At 41.8% G+C, this 14,302-nt stretch overlaps 3 protein-coding genes across 10 annotated transcripts; 2 read left to right on the top strand and 1 right to left on the bottom strand.

Moving 5' to 3' along the window:
- Nucleotides 1-1,626, top strand: LOC129865404 (electron transfer flavoprotein regulatory factor 1-like). Of its 3 annotated transcripts, none has more exons than XM_055938187.1 (3): nt 1-328; nt 706-777; nt 947-1,626. In XM_055938187.1, exons 2-3 carry the CDS (start codon nt 733-735, stop codon nt 1,190-1,192), a joined length of 291 nt encoding a protein of 96 aa, XP_055794162.1. In that variant the 5' UTR covers nt 1-328; nt 706-732; the 3' UTR covers nt 1,193-1,626. The 3 variants fall into 3 exon arrangements, with proteins under 3 accessions (XP_055794162.1, XP_055794159.1, XP_055794161.1); XM_055938184.1 differs by having other exon boundaries at nt 3-328; nt 703-777; XM_055938186.1 differs by lacking the exon at nt 1-328 and adding an exon at nt 339-528 and having other exon boundaries at nt 703-777.
- Nucleotides 1,627-1,720: 94 nt separating this feature from the next.
- LOC129865401 (electron transfer flavoprotein regulatory factor 1) lies at nt 1,721-4,284 on the top strand. 6 transcript variants are annotated; one of them, XM_055938176.1, is made up of 3 exons: nt 1,721-1,988; nt 2,986-3,062; nt 3,219-4,284. In XM_055938176.1, the coding sequence occupies exons 1-3, from the start codon at nt 1,946-1,948 to the stop codon at nt 3,450-3,452; spliced, it is 354 nt and encodes a 117-aa protein (XP_055794151.1). In that variant the 5' UTR covers nt 1,721-1,945; the 3' UTR covers nt 3,453-4,284. The 6 variants fall into 6 exon arrangements, with proteins under 6 accessions (XP_055794151.1, XP_055794156.1, XP_055794152.1 ...); XM_055938181.1 differs by lacking the exon at nt 1,721-1,988 and adding an exon at nt 2,005-2,573 and having other exon boundaries at nt 2,989-3,062; XM_055938177.1 differs by lacking the exon at nt 1,721-1,988 and adding an exon at nt 2,008-2,573.
- Nucleotides 4,285-4,733: 449 nt separating this feature from the next.
- Nucleotides 4,734-14,302, bottom strand: slc5a8 (solute carrier family 5 member 8). The gene is made up of 15 exons (XM_055938173.1): nt 12,741-14,302; nt 12,107-12,172; nt 11,938-11,989; nt 11,747-11,814; nt 11,417-11,571; nt 10,308-10,448; nt 8,442-8,571; nt 7,844-7,932; nt 7,451-7,560; nt 7,213-7,280; nt 7,031-7,117; nt 6,701-6,915; nt 6,377-6,480; nt 6,191-6,279; nt 4,734-6,096 (listed from the first exon to the last, which is right to left on the bottom strand). Exons 1-15 carry the CDS (start codon nt 13,089-13,091, stop codon nt 5,974-5,976), a joined length of 1,848 nt encoding a protein of 615 aa, XP_055794148.1. The 5' UTR covers nt 13,092-14,302; the 3' UTR covers nt 4,734-5,973.

Raw genomic sequence — 14,302 nt, 5'->3', positions numbered from 1 at the left:
GAATATGTCACTCCTATGCGACGCTCGTCCCTCAACCAGCTATAAGCGTGTCATGGCTAGAAAGAATCCAACTTTTGTCAAATTAATAAAAAAAAGAAAAGAAAATGAAATGTCATTTTAGTTCATCCTAACCCGTTTTCTAACCGTATCCTGACCTGCTGCGTAAATGATCCTAAACTGCTATGAAAAGTCAAATCTGATGTTAATTTGACAAAAGCTGGATCCCTTCTAGCCGTGACACTGGAATCGACGCATTGTTTGACGTAATGCTCCCATGTAGCCAGTTTTCAGCAAGATAGATAGCGTTCAGCACTGCGAGGATTTATCGGTAAGGGAGCCTAGATACAATGTAATGAAAGCTAAATTATATCGTGTGAATAAATCACAAAGCTAATTAATGTTTTTATAACCGAGGGTGTTTAGCCAATTACGTTACTATTAGGTAGCTAATCATTCGCTTTACCAGAGCTTTGCTACCTAGCCGCAGACTTTGTACTGTTACCTAAACTACCTGCTATGTGAACCAAGGCAAAATAAGCTAAAATGCACTATGCATGACACATAGCTAGCTAAAGATTGTAAGCTCACGGTATATGTGATGTGACAATCAGACATAAGCATATTTATTTGAGCTGTTTTACATCATTAGCTGCTGAATAGTAATTCACCTGTTGTGTCTTCTGTTCTTTTCTTCCATCCCAGTAGTGAAGGCTGATAGTCTCAGGCAGTGACATGGCAAACCCTTTAAGGAGAGAGGTTAGACAGCTGTACAAGAATGTAAGAATGTAACACTGGCTGACTGCTGTCAATGCACCCAAGCTTTTTTGTTACCCACACTTACTTCCAATATAAGATTTGCCACTCATGCAATCTTTTGCTATCTGTCCTAAACAATCCCCAAAGCACTGGGATTATCACTGGTAACCTGCCCTCCTTCCACTGACAGCTACTGTATCTGGGACGGGAATACCCCCAAGGAGCAGACTACTTCAGGGAGCGTCTGAACAGTGCCTTTATGAAGAACAAAGATGTCACAGACCCTAAGGAGATCAGAAAGCTTGTCGACTGTGGAGAGGCTGTGATTAAGGAACTGGGGACCCTGTACTATCTGAGGGAATATAGAGCCATGAAAAAGCATTTCTACGAAGAAGAATTGTTAGGCCTGCTGAATATAGGCAGACCGACAGACTGATAGCCCAGATGTTTGGCAACTGAATCTTCAGTATGCGGGTTGTTCCATGAATTGAGGACATTTTGGGTTGTTTAACTTGGTCCCTCAAAAATAATGATTTCACCTCATTTTAACATTCTGTCATAAAGAACACATGTTCAACTTTGTAAAAACATATTTTTCCATGCCACGGGCTGAAATAAAACTAATGACTAGTAAGTGCTATTAAAGTAACAGGTTTGAAGTTTATCTTAAACCTTCCATAAATCCCCTTATCTGCCATAAATCCCCTTTCGACAGGGAATTGGAACTTGTGAGCAACAGGAAGGGGGATTTGAATGCAATTTTCACAAAAATGTTTAATGTTTTAAAAATATTTCTAACCTATCTATGGGTTGACATGTTATGATCGATGTGCTCTGATTGAATGAAATGAGAAGTTCTAGAGTACCCTCTTCCTTTTGTCTTCTCTCACCTATTCTTTCTGAAGTTGCTCCTTTTCAGACTTAATGAGCTTTTCTTCTTTTTTTTTGGCAGACTTGAACCAACAATTCAACTTGATGAACATAAATGTGATCAACAAATGTGCAAGCTACTGTGAGCTAGTGTAACGGAGGTGAAATGGCTAGCTAGTTAGCGGGTGCGCGCTAGTAGCATTTCAATCAGTTACGTCACTTGCTCTGAGACGTAGGTAGTGTTGCCCCTTGCTTTGCAAGGGCCGTGGCCTTTGTGGAGCGATGGGTAACGACCGTTCTTCGTGGGCAACCGTTGTTGATGTGTGCAGAGGGTCCCTGGTTCGCGCCCGTGTCGGGGCGAGGTGACGGTTTAAAGTTATACTGTTACACTATGTTATTAATAGCAAAGTTAACTTTGTATCCCTGGGGAGCTTACAAGGAAAGAACATAGAGAAAAGAAAGTTAGGATATAGTATTTAGTTGTAGCAAGATAAGGCTGAAAGAACCAAACACAGACTTGCAGCACGCTTTCAGTAAAAAGGAAGCTGATTTGCAGTCACTTGCTCACCTTGAGTCCTAGCCAGCTAGCTAACTGGTAATCTAATTTACACTGGCTAGTAACTTATGCAACTAGCTACTTGGCTTGTGAACATATCAACCTAACCACAATGTAAATTCTCTAACTGGTTAGCTTGCTATATAAGTAAAGAAATAACATTTGTTGGAAAACTGTTTACTATCTTCTCTTGGTGTTATATCTTTCAACTCTTTTCGCGTCCAAGTTACCATGGAAATGCCACCGCACGCACGCGCAGTGGGTCAATGTTTTGGTTTGCGACATGTGAAAGGGTTTACGGCGTTGTTTATGAACTCCCGAAGGGCAAAGTAACCAGCTATCGATCGACACTACTTAATTGCAAGGATTTATTTATAAGGGACTTTATAATGTAATGGAATTTTGATTATATCGTGTGAATTAATCACAATGGATGTTTTTATAACAGAGGGTGTTTAGCTACTTAGCCAAGATTCTTGTGCTGGGAGACAACGTAACTTTTATCCCAGCACAAAGACGATTATTGGTTAAATTGCAGCTGCCAATTATCTAGCCACCTAGCTAATCATTCGCTTTGCGACCTAGTCGCATTTTGGCCCTTTTGCACTGTTAACTAACCTACCTGCAAAGTGAACCAATGTAAGGTAAAATGTAAGCATGACACATGTAAGAATGTGAGGCTAGGCTCACAGGATATGTGATAGCGATCAGACATATGCACATTTCTGAGCTGTTGTTTTACATAATCAGCTGCTGTATGCTAAATCACCAGTTGTATGTTCTGTACGTTTCTTCCATCCCAGTAGTGAAGGCTGCTACGGTCTCAGGCAGTGACATGGCCAACCCTCTGAGGAGTGAGGTTAGACAGCTGTACAAGAACGTAAGTTAAACGCTGACTGACTGCTGTCAATGCACCCAACCGTTGTTGTTACCACACGCCAGATTTGCTTCCACTCATGCAATATTTAGCTATCTTTCCAAAACAATCCCCAAAGCCTGGAATTATAATTGGTAACCGGTCTTCTTCCATTGACAGCTCCTGTTTTTGGGACGGGAATACCCCAAAGGAGCAGACTACTTCAGGGAACGTCTGAAGAGAGCCTTTATGAAGAACAAAGATGTCACAGACCCTAAGGAGATCAAAAAGCTAGTTGACCGGGGGGAATTTGTGATAAAGGAACTGGAGGCCCTGTACTATCTGAGGAAGTACAGAGCCATGAAGAAGCGTTACTACGAAGAAGAATTGTCCGCCGTGCTGAATATAGGCTGACCGATAGATTGATAGCCTAGATATTTGGCAGTTAAATCTTCAGTATGCAAGTTTTAGTTTAGCCGTCCATGAACACGAGTGTTATTAGCAACACAAACATCCTTAGACACAAATGTTAGCTATGTATTACAGATAAAAGTAACATTTCTATTTTACTTAAGTCAGTTAAGAACAAATTCTTATTTAAAATGACGTAGGAACAGTGGGGTAACTGCCTTGTTCAGGGGAAGAACGACAGATTTTTACCTTGTCAGCTCGGGGATTCGATCTTGGTTGCAATCTTTCGTTTACTAGTCCCACGCTCTAACTACTAGGCTACCTGCCACCCCAAATGAGCTACACTTGCCTCTCTTACCCACCTCGAGCTGTGGAATGACATCCACCAAATGACTACATGCAGTTCAAATGCCTAGAGTTCTCTCGTGTACTAAATCGTAAATAATACATTATAGAATGTGTTGATTACTTGTAGAATGTAATTTAATGATATAAGTATAAATATGACACAGCTATTTTGAATTAATATTATTTTTTAAATGTACAACACTGATAGCACTATGTTTTTAATAAATGGGAAACATAAGTCAAGTCAAAGATATTTCATTATAACAATCCTAACTCTACTTGTCTTTTCAAGTTGATGTGATGTAGGCTACATACAGTGCCTTCAGAAAGTATTCACACCCCTTCCACATTTTGTTATGTTACAGCCTGAATTTAAAATGTATTACATTTAGATTTTGGGTCACTTGCCTACACAAAATACCCCATAATGTCAAAATGGAATTATATTTTTTGAAATTGTAACAAATCAATTAAAAATGAAAAGCTGTCATGTCTTGAGTCAATAAGTATTCAACCCCTTTGTTATGGCAAGCCTAAATAAGTTGAGTAAAAATTTGCTTAACAAGTCACATAAGTTGCATGGATTCTGTGTGCAATAATAGTGTTTAACATCGTTTTTTTATGACTACCTCATCTATGTACCCCACACATACAATTATCTGTAAGGTCCCTCAGTCCAGCAGTAAATTTCAAACACCGATTCAACCACAAAGACCAGGGAGGTTTTCCAATTCCTTGTAAAGAAGGGCACCTATTGGTAGATGGGTAAACATAAAAAATCAGACATTGAATATCCCTTTGAGCATGAGGAAGTTATTAATTACACTTTGGACGGTGTATCAATACACCCAGTCACTACAAAGATACAGGTGTCCTTCCTAACTCAGTTGCCGGAGAGGAAGGAAACTGCTCAGGGATTTCACCATGAGGCCAATGATGACTAAAACAGTTACAGAATTTAATGGCTGTGATAAGAAAAAACTGAGGATGGATCAACAACATTGTAGTTATTCCACAATACTAACCTAATTGACAGAGTGAAAAGAAGGACGCCTGTACAGAATACAAATATTCCAAAACATGCATCCTGTTTACAACAAGGTTTAGTAATACTGCAAAAAATGTGGCACAGCAATTCACTTTTTGTCCTGAACACAAAGAGTTATGTTTGGGGCAAATCCAATATGTTACGGAGTACCACTCTCCATATTTTCAAGCATAGTGGTGGCTGCAACATGTTATGCATATGCTTGTATGTAATCGGTAAAGACTGGGGAGTTTTTCAGGATAAAAAATAATTTGCACAGGGAAAATCCTAGAGGAAAACCTGGTTCAGTCTGCTTTCCACCAGACACTGGGAGATTAATTCACCTTGCAGCAGGAGTGGCGCAGTGGTCTAAGGCACTGCATCTCAGCACTTGAGGCGTCACTACAGACACCCTGGTTCAAATCCAGGCTTTATCACAACTGGCTGTGATTGGGAGTCCCATAGGGTGGAGCACATTTGGCCCAGCATTGTCCAGGTTTGGCCGGTGTAGGCAGTCATTGTAAATAAGAATTTGTTTTTAACTGACTTGCCTAGTTAAATAAATTACATTTTAAAAAATTAAAACAAGGCCAAATCTACACTGGAGTTGCTTACCAAGAAGACAGTGAATGTTTTGACTTAAATCTGCTTCAAAATATGTGGCAAGACTTGAAAATGGTTGTCTAGCAATGATCAACAACCAATTTGACAGAGCTTGAAGAATTGTAAAATATTGGCAAATATTGAACAATCCAGATGTGCAAAGCTCTAAGAGACACACAGCTGTAATCACTGCCAAAGGTGTTTCTAAAATGTATTGACTCAGACGTGTGAAAACATATGTAAATTAGATATTTCTGTATTTCATTTTCAATCAATTTGCTAACTTTTCTAAAAACAAGTTTTCACTTTGTCATTATGGGGTATTGTGTGTAGATGGGTGAGAATAGTTTTTTAAATTCAGGCTGTAACACAACAAAATGTGGAATAATACTTTCTGAGGACACTGTATATAGAAATATGAGGATATAGATGAGATATTGATACAATCTGTAAGGACATTCATGAGTCACGTGAAAAACAGCGGCACTGGGGAGGGAGAAGTATGAGAAGAAAGAGCAACTGTTAAGTCATGGTTTTATCAGTATGTTATGTAGGAAGACTGCTCTTTCTGAAATCCAACTCGTGGACATTGCAGAAGCCGGGGTTATTGTTTCCCAATTTGTTCTCTCTGGTTTTTGTGAGGTCCAGCTCTCCTGCTCTTCTCGTGGCCTAGGTATGGATGAAAGCTAAATTAATACAGGATAGTGGTTGAAAGAGAGAGAACATCGTGGAGGTTATTTATTGAAACACTCAAATCACTTACCCTTTCTTTAAAGAGCTTGTAAAAGCAAAATAACATTGTATCTTCTTTCATCAAAGTCACCCTTGGTTCCAAATTCAACTTCATACCCCCTGGAAAGAGACACGTTTTAGTGTAAAAAAAAAACATGTTAATTAGACACAACATGTAATATGGTAAGAAGCAACACTACCATTTGGGGAAGAGTACCTGAAAGTAGACTGACCACCAGTCCAACAGCCAGTGTTGTAAGTGTCCCAATAGGACTGAAGTAGAGATAGGACAGGGAGTACCAGTTATCAGCCAGGAAGGGTCTGTAGAGGAGACAAACATAGTGGCATCCAACAGCTATAATGTTGCTTAAATTGTTTACAGCTGATGCAGTTCGCTATTCTAACATGACAAAATTATTCCTGTTCTACAGTACATTTCTATCTGAATATTTGTTTCAACTGTGCCCATAACAATATACTTGTTCCCTTCAGCAAAAGTGTGTCCTGTCCTTAACCAAAGATACTGAAGCCCACAACGTACCTCTCTGCTGTATTTTGCTGTAGTACTGTAGTGTATAGGCTTGGTTCTGTTGGGGATGCGGTCCAGTTGAACGCATCGGCTGCGGTTGTGAAGTTACAGCCATGTGTGGTCAGACCCAGAGGCCTGCTCTGCTTTGGTAGAGGAGGGTAAAACTGGGCCCCTATCCCCACCCACAGAGACATAACCACCCCAGAGAGCAGACCAGCCAAGCCCCCCTGCAGCACAGAACACACAGAAATAACACATCAACACTTCAACATAAACATTCAGAGAGGTTAGCTAACAGTTAGATGCTTATAATCCTGCTTTTGTTAAAGAGACTGTACTGACTGTGGCATTGGCGTATGGACAGAGGATCCCCAGCGAGAAGAGACCCAGTAAAGGCCCTCCGATGATCCCAAAGATACTGATAGCTGCCTACAGGAGGAGACAGAGACATATTTTAGAGTTGCCAACCTCAAGACAACATATTTTTTTGTAGAAAGACATACACCTTTTGTTGTATCGCATACCTGCAGCAGACTTCCCATGAGTGAGGCTATGCCAGCCATTCCAATACAGAGAGCCCCATACAGAAAGCCTAGAATGGAGCATAGGGATAGCAGTTAAAATCATGATAAATCATGGTTTATTCATTTCTAATATCAGCAAGAATATATCAATAAGAAGATAAATATATCATCAAACATGAATATAGCTCTCTGAGTTCTGTGTTAAATGCAAAGACACCTATTGATATTATACACTCACTGAGGCCTTTAGAGGTCCAGGACAGGTGTTTCTCTGACATGTGTGTGTATGGCTTGATCAGGTCTTCAATAGTCACGGCAGCCAGAGCATTGACACTGGACGATACCGTGCTGTGGACAAGAGAGAGCAAATATAATGCCATTATTTACCTAGAAATATAACAGTGTGTGTGAGTGCTGTGTAAATAGTAATCTTTGTGTCCCACCATAGGCTGCGAGAGTAAATATTTAGTCATAGTCGTGATATTATGAACCATGAGATATTGCATACAGTACAAATAGTAACAAAAGGGTACTTAATCTAGTGTGTATATAACATAATGTAACATACTGACATAATCAAACGTAAGATCAAGTTTGACATACGGTATAAGTACTAGATGGGAATAGTAACCTTAGGGTCCCACTGTAGGCTGCAGCCACAAACAATCCTGGCAGTCCAGGGTAGTCTCTCAGGATGTCCATCACCATATATGGCATCAGCTGTACAGAGAAAGAGGGCGTGGTCAGTAGTCAGTGTCTCTCTGAGTGGTAGCACTGGGTTTTGGTTATTTGAGATATTTTCCTGGGAACAATCTGGATGTGTGGCCGATGAGGGGGGGGGGGGGACTGTTTTCCCACAAAAAATAGTTTAAGGTGGTTACACTTAGTGGCGGTAAATGTTATCAGTTTAAACAAATATTTTAGAAAATATATCCGTAAAGTGACAGTCTGCCAGAATAGTAATATTGACTGTGCCTGCTATTTATGTAGGTTAGCTTTTTTCTTCATGAGTCTTGTTCTGGAGGCAGCTTTGCAGAGGGTTCGCTAACAGACACAGCCACAAAATCTGTCATAAAATCTCAACCCTAACATTCACCTTAATATAGCTAACCCTAACCGGGCCCATCTATCAGAAATCGCTCAGTTCAGCCTCCAGGACAAGACTCCTTCCAATAAACGTCAACCTGCGGTCCTTATTAAAGTGTTATTTCCTGGTTTGTGTCCTCAACCTGATCTGGAGCAGACACCATGCCTGCTGTCCAGGGGTCACAGTGCTTGTAGACGGAGTACAGACACAGCCCCGCAAACACAGAACACAGCATGATGATCCACAGTCCTAATAAGTTAATGTAGAGAGACCTGGGAAGAGAATACAGAGAGAGAGAAAGAAGAGTGACAGAAAGAGGGGAAAGAGAGAAAGGAGAGAGCGAAAGAGAGAGAGAACGGGGAGGGGGAGAGCCAGAGTTTGTGTTATCAGAAGGACGAGTAGGTTGCACTTCCCCATCGTTTGTCAGTGCAATTTTGGCGGCCAACTATCAGAAAAAGGGGTTTATCTAATGTTCCTTTGTTAGATTTTTAGCTCATCTTGCTCTGGCTACTATTAGTTGTTGATCTTGTTGTTGTTGATGTACATAACTGAGGGAGAGAGAGCCCACATTTTCAGGGTTGTTTGATGAATAAGACTGTTGGGTCCCAAATGTAAGAGGACTCCCATGGTGTTTACATATTTGCAGAAATCCATTCAGGAGTATTTTGTGGCTTTTGGCGAATGCGTTCTAGCTAACAATCTAAAGTTGCGCTGTTGCAACTGCCTGTAAACACCAGTGGTGTAAAGTACTTAAGTGAAAATACTTTAAATTACTACTTAAGTCGTTTTTGGGGGTATCAGTACTTTACTATTTATATTTTTGACAACTTTATATTTTACTTCACTACATTTCTAAAGAAAGAATGTACTTTTATTACCATACATTTTCCCTCACGCGCAAAAAACTTGTTACATTTGGAATGCTTAGCAGGACAGAAAAATGGTCCAATACACATCCCTGGTCATCCCTACTGCCTCTGATCTGGCGGACTCACTAAACACAAATTCTTTTTTGGTAAATTATGTGTGTTGGAGTGTGCCCCTAGCTATCACTAAATTAAAAAAAAAAACAAGAAAATCGCACCATCTGGTTTACTTTTGATACTTAAGTATATTTAAAACCAAATACTTTCAGACTTTTACTCAAATGGCTTGTTTGTATAAAGCCTTACTGTAGCTCTGCTTTGCTATAGCGCACCGATCTGTTCTAGACTTGGAGTCTTGGACGAGACAGATGTTTTTATTCGATTCTATTTACTGCAGTGTCTATTAATAGTCAAAATGCTCGCCCACTTTCCCACTCTATATTATAATTTTTTCACTTTTTACCCCTAATTGGTAGTTACAGTCTTGTCCCATCGCTGCAACTCCCTTACGGACTCGGGAGAGGCGAAGGTTGACAGCCACGCGTCCTCCGAAACACGGCTTGTTGACACACTGCTCGCTTACCCGGAAGCCAGCCGCAATGTGTCAGCGGAAACACCGTCCAGCTGGTCACAGAAGTCAGCTTGTAGGCGCCCGGCCAGCCACAAGGAGTCGCTAGAGTGCGATGGGACAAGGAAATCCCAGCTGGAGAAACCCTCCCCTAACCTGGATGATGCTGGGCCAATTGTGCGCCGCCTCATAAGTCTCCCGGTCAAGGCCGGCTGTGACACAGCCTGGGATCGAACCAGGGTCTGTAGTGACGCCTCAAGCATTGCGAAGTAGTGTCTTAGACCGCTGCGCCACTCGGGAGGCCCCACTCTTTATTTCTATAGAATTTTCACAAATGCCTTAGTATACGTGATTTCCAAACATTCTAAGAATTTATCAATGTTAAAATGACCATATCTAAGTGCTCGCTTGCCAGATAATTTTTTGTGTCATGTTCTTCCTGGGGGTGTAGATGAACACATTTGAATAAGATGTCATGTTGCTAAAGTGCTGTCACTTCCACTATTAACACTGGGGCAAACAGGAAATAGATCTTCATGCTCTACTCTATCCTTCCAGGAAGATGATGACTCACATTTTGGCCTGAGTCATGGATTTGCAAGAGATGTATCTCTGCACCTGGGCTTGGTTGATCCCATAGATACTGGTCCAGACAAATGTGCCTCCAATTGTGATTGTCCAGAAGGTGTGCCTCCTCAGTGGACTAGCATCAAAGCTATAAAGGAGAGACAGAGACAGAGACAGAGACAGAGACAGAGACAGAGACAGAGACAGAGAGAGAGAGAGAGAGAGAGAGAGAGAGAGAGAGAGATTCATTACGCCCTTTTGCAATGTCTTGTATTTTGTGCCAACATACTGCACAATGTCCAGGTGCAGACTCTTCTCCTGCTCTTTTACATCTATAATCTACATTTTTTATTTATTTTATTTATTTCACCTTTATTTAACCAGGTAGGCAAATTGAGAACACGTTCTCATTTACAATTGCGACCTGGCCAAGATAAAGCAAAGCAGTTCGACACATACAACAACACATAGTTACACATGGAGTAAAACAAACATACAGTCAATAATACATTGAAAAATAAGTCTATATACAATATGAGCAAGTGAGGTGAGATAAGGGAGGTGAAGGCAAACAAAATATATATATAAACAAATAAAAATATAAAAAGGCCATGGTGGCGAAGTAAATACAATATAGCAAGTAAAAAATAAAAATAAAAGTAGAGATAGTAGAGATAGAAAAAGTAGAGATAGAAATAATGGGGTGCAAAGGAGCAAAATAAATAAATAAATAAATACAGTAGGTAAAGAGGTAGTTGTTTGGGCTAAATTATAGATGGGCTATGTACAGGTGCAGTAATCTATGAGCTGCTCTGACAGCTGGTGCTTAAAGCTAGTGAGGGAGATAAGTGTTTCCAGTTTCAGAGATTTTTGTAGTTCGTTCCAGTCATTGGCAGCAGAGAACTGGAAGGAGAGGCGGCCAAAGGAAGAATTGGTTTTGGGGGTGACCAGAGAGATATACCTGCTGGAGCGCGTGCTACAGGTAGGTGCTGCTATGGTGACCAGCGAGCTGAGATAAGGGGGGACTTTAAATAGCAGGGTCTTGTAGATGACCCGGAGCCAGTGGGTTTGGCGACGAGTATGAAGCGAGGGCCATGACAATGACAATCTACTCACTCCCAGAAGTTGAGTCGTCCTCCGAACTCTGCGTGGTTGAGGATGTTGGAGACTCCTCCCTGCAGGACCACGGCTCTGATGATGACAGACAGGAAGCCTGCCACCATGATGCCCACCTGGAACACATCCGTCCACACCACCGCCTTCAGACCGCCCTGTCACAATACACACCACAGCCGTGTTACATACATGGTTTAAAGGTCACCACAAAGGTCTCCACAGTGCTACACAAATCATGTCTCAACCTAACCTCCATCTGTATTTCCCTTACATCAGGGGATAAATGGTGTTTATAGCATTATTTATTGACATCACTGCCATGTCCAGTACCATAGCGCAGTAAAAGGTGCAAACCACTCCTGTTGAAATGACAGCACCCCAGAGATCCATCCCAGTCACTAGAGAGAGGAGGAAAAAGAGAGAGAGCGGGACGTCATTTAGCAGAGGAGTGGTTTCAAGTGCACTCAATGCCGATGGGGCATGAAATGAAATTCTTTCATGACTTTTAGAGACTACTGCACCTTGGTTTAATGCCAGAGCTGGAGCATAAATGACTATTCCCGTGTAGAGTATCTGGGAGACAGAGAGACATAACATGTGGCTCTTATAATCATCCGTAGCACAAGGTTTGTTCTCATGTTCATGTAATTCATGATATGAGGGGTGGGAGTGTTGTGATAAGGTACTCACAGTCTGAACAATGAACATCACTGTCCCTAACAGACGGGTGGCTCTGTTGAACCGTATCTCCAGATACTGCAGAATGATGATCATGAGGAGAAAAAAGAAATAGGACACTTTTCTGTTACATTTCCCATGGACAGGACAGTGACATGAATTAATGTGTGAAGCCCAAAAGACAAAGCAAAGAGTATAGTCAGCAAGAGGATGAGATGACAAGACTGTGCCAGGATTGTTTCAGTCAGCTAATGAAGATAAAACACCGACTCATATTTTAGCTGTTTGAATCATAATCAGAATCTAATCATCAGCCTCTCAACAAGACTAAGGAATGGACATATGCAGCGATATTAAGTAACGGAACGGTGACTACTATGATTACTATACCTGAAACAGCAATCTGTTTGTTTTATAGAAAAATTACACAATTAGGTCAGCATTTTATTTCCTGAATAGATTGCATTTGTCAATTGGTCACTTTTGAACAAAACGTTGTGACCCCCAAGATATTTATTTCAGGGATTTAGAATTGCTTAGAATTTGCATTGCAATTCATCTGGATAACATCTACCAAACATGTTATACTATTTCTGTTGAATAGAATAGAACACAAATCAACTCAACAGGGTGGATCGATTCTAACCTCATAGGTACTTGTGATGCCCAGCCTGTAGAAGACAGGGAGGAAGACCTCTGAGCTGACCACCACCACCAGCACATAGGAGAGGCTGAAGAGGCCGTAGCTTGCCCCGTATCGGTACACCTCGGCTGGGGTGGCCAGCACTGTGATAGCCGACATGAAGCTGGCAGTCAGGGACAGAGCCACAGGTACGGCTGTCATACTCTGGCCCCCCATCAGAAACTCTCTGGAGCTGCTCTGGCCCTTTCCGGCGATGGCATAGTACACCCCGATGGCTGCAGACACCAGCAGCATCAGAGCAAAGACAGCATAGTCCGCAGCGACAAAGGATCCAATCACTGGAGAGACTGCCATTGTAGTCTTCTGATTGTGAGGTATAGGTGACTGTACTCACTGGAAGAGTGTCCTATTCCACAACTTGTAGTCCCTTGTGGTTTCTGTTATTGGAATGCAATGAACAGCAGATACTTCGTTTTCCTCTATGAAATCTATGATAGCTCGCAGTAGGCTGCTGTGTTTTCAGAAGAAGTGGTGTCCTTGTCCATATGTCCTTGTCTCAAAGACATTACTAGGAGGTAGCAGCGAGCACACCTCTCCACCTCTCCACAAAATCAAGAGCTGGGATTGTTCTGTTGGCTGAACCAATAAGTACTCCTGTCATCAGCCCTACCCCCTGGGTGGCTGGTTCAGACTGACACACACAGAGGCATGCGTTCACACACACACACACACAAGCATGCACACACACTAATGAAAATTGTTGAACCACAGAGAAAATATTCTAACATATCTTTATACTAACATGTCCAGTCCAGTATAATGTGTCTAGTGAGTATGTAATGTCCACTAGTTAGTACATGTATGGACCACAGGAGGTTGGTGGCACCTTAATTGGGGAGGACGGGCTCGTGTTAATAGCTGGAGCAGCATGCCAGCAGCATACCACCCTGCATAGCACTGCTGGCTTGCTTCTGAAGCTAAGCAGGGTTGGTCCTGGTCAGTCCCTGGATGGGAGACCAGATGCTGCTGGAAGTGGTGTTGGAGGGCCAGTAGGAGGCACTCTTTCCTCTGGTCTAAACAATATCCCAATGCCCCAGGGCAGTGATTGGGGACACTGTCCTGTATAGGGTGCCTTCTTTCGGATGGGACGTTAAACGGTTGTCCTGACTCTCTGAGGTCATTAAAGATCCCATGGCACTTATCGTAAGAGTAGGGGTGTTAACCCTGGTGTCCTGGCTAAATTCCCAATCTGGCCCTCAAACCATCATGGTCACCTAATAATCCCCAGTTTACAATTGGCTCATTCATCCCCCTCCTCTCCCCTGTAACTATTCCCCAGGTCGTTGCTGCAAATGAGAACGTGTTCTCAGTCAACTTACCTGGTAAAATAAAAAATAAAAATAAATAGGTGGAATGGTAGCAATACATCCATGTGTTTGATGCCATTCCATTTGCTCTGTTCCACCCATCATTATGAGCCGTCCTCCCCTCAGCAGCCGCCACTGGTATGGACACTGACTGAGCTGTAATTGAGAAACAAAAGTATCCAGGAAGTAATCCTTGAA

This window comes from Salvelinus fontinalis, chromosome 11, assembly GCF_029448725.1.
Source record: "Salvelinus fontinalis isolate EN_2023a chromosome 11, ASM2944872v1, whole genome shotgun sequence".
Taxonomy (NCBI): Eukaryota; Metazoa; Chordata; class Actinopteri; order Salmoniformes; family Salmonidae; genus Salvelinus; species Salvelinus fontinalis.
Note: the sequence above shows the minus strand (reverse complement) of the source record. Positions and strands in the feature narration are given on the sequence as shown.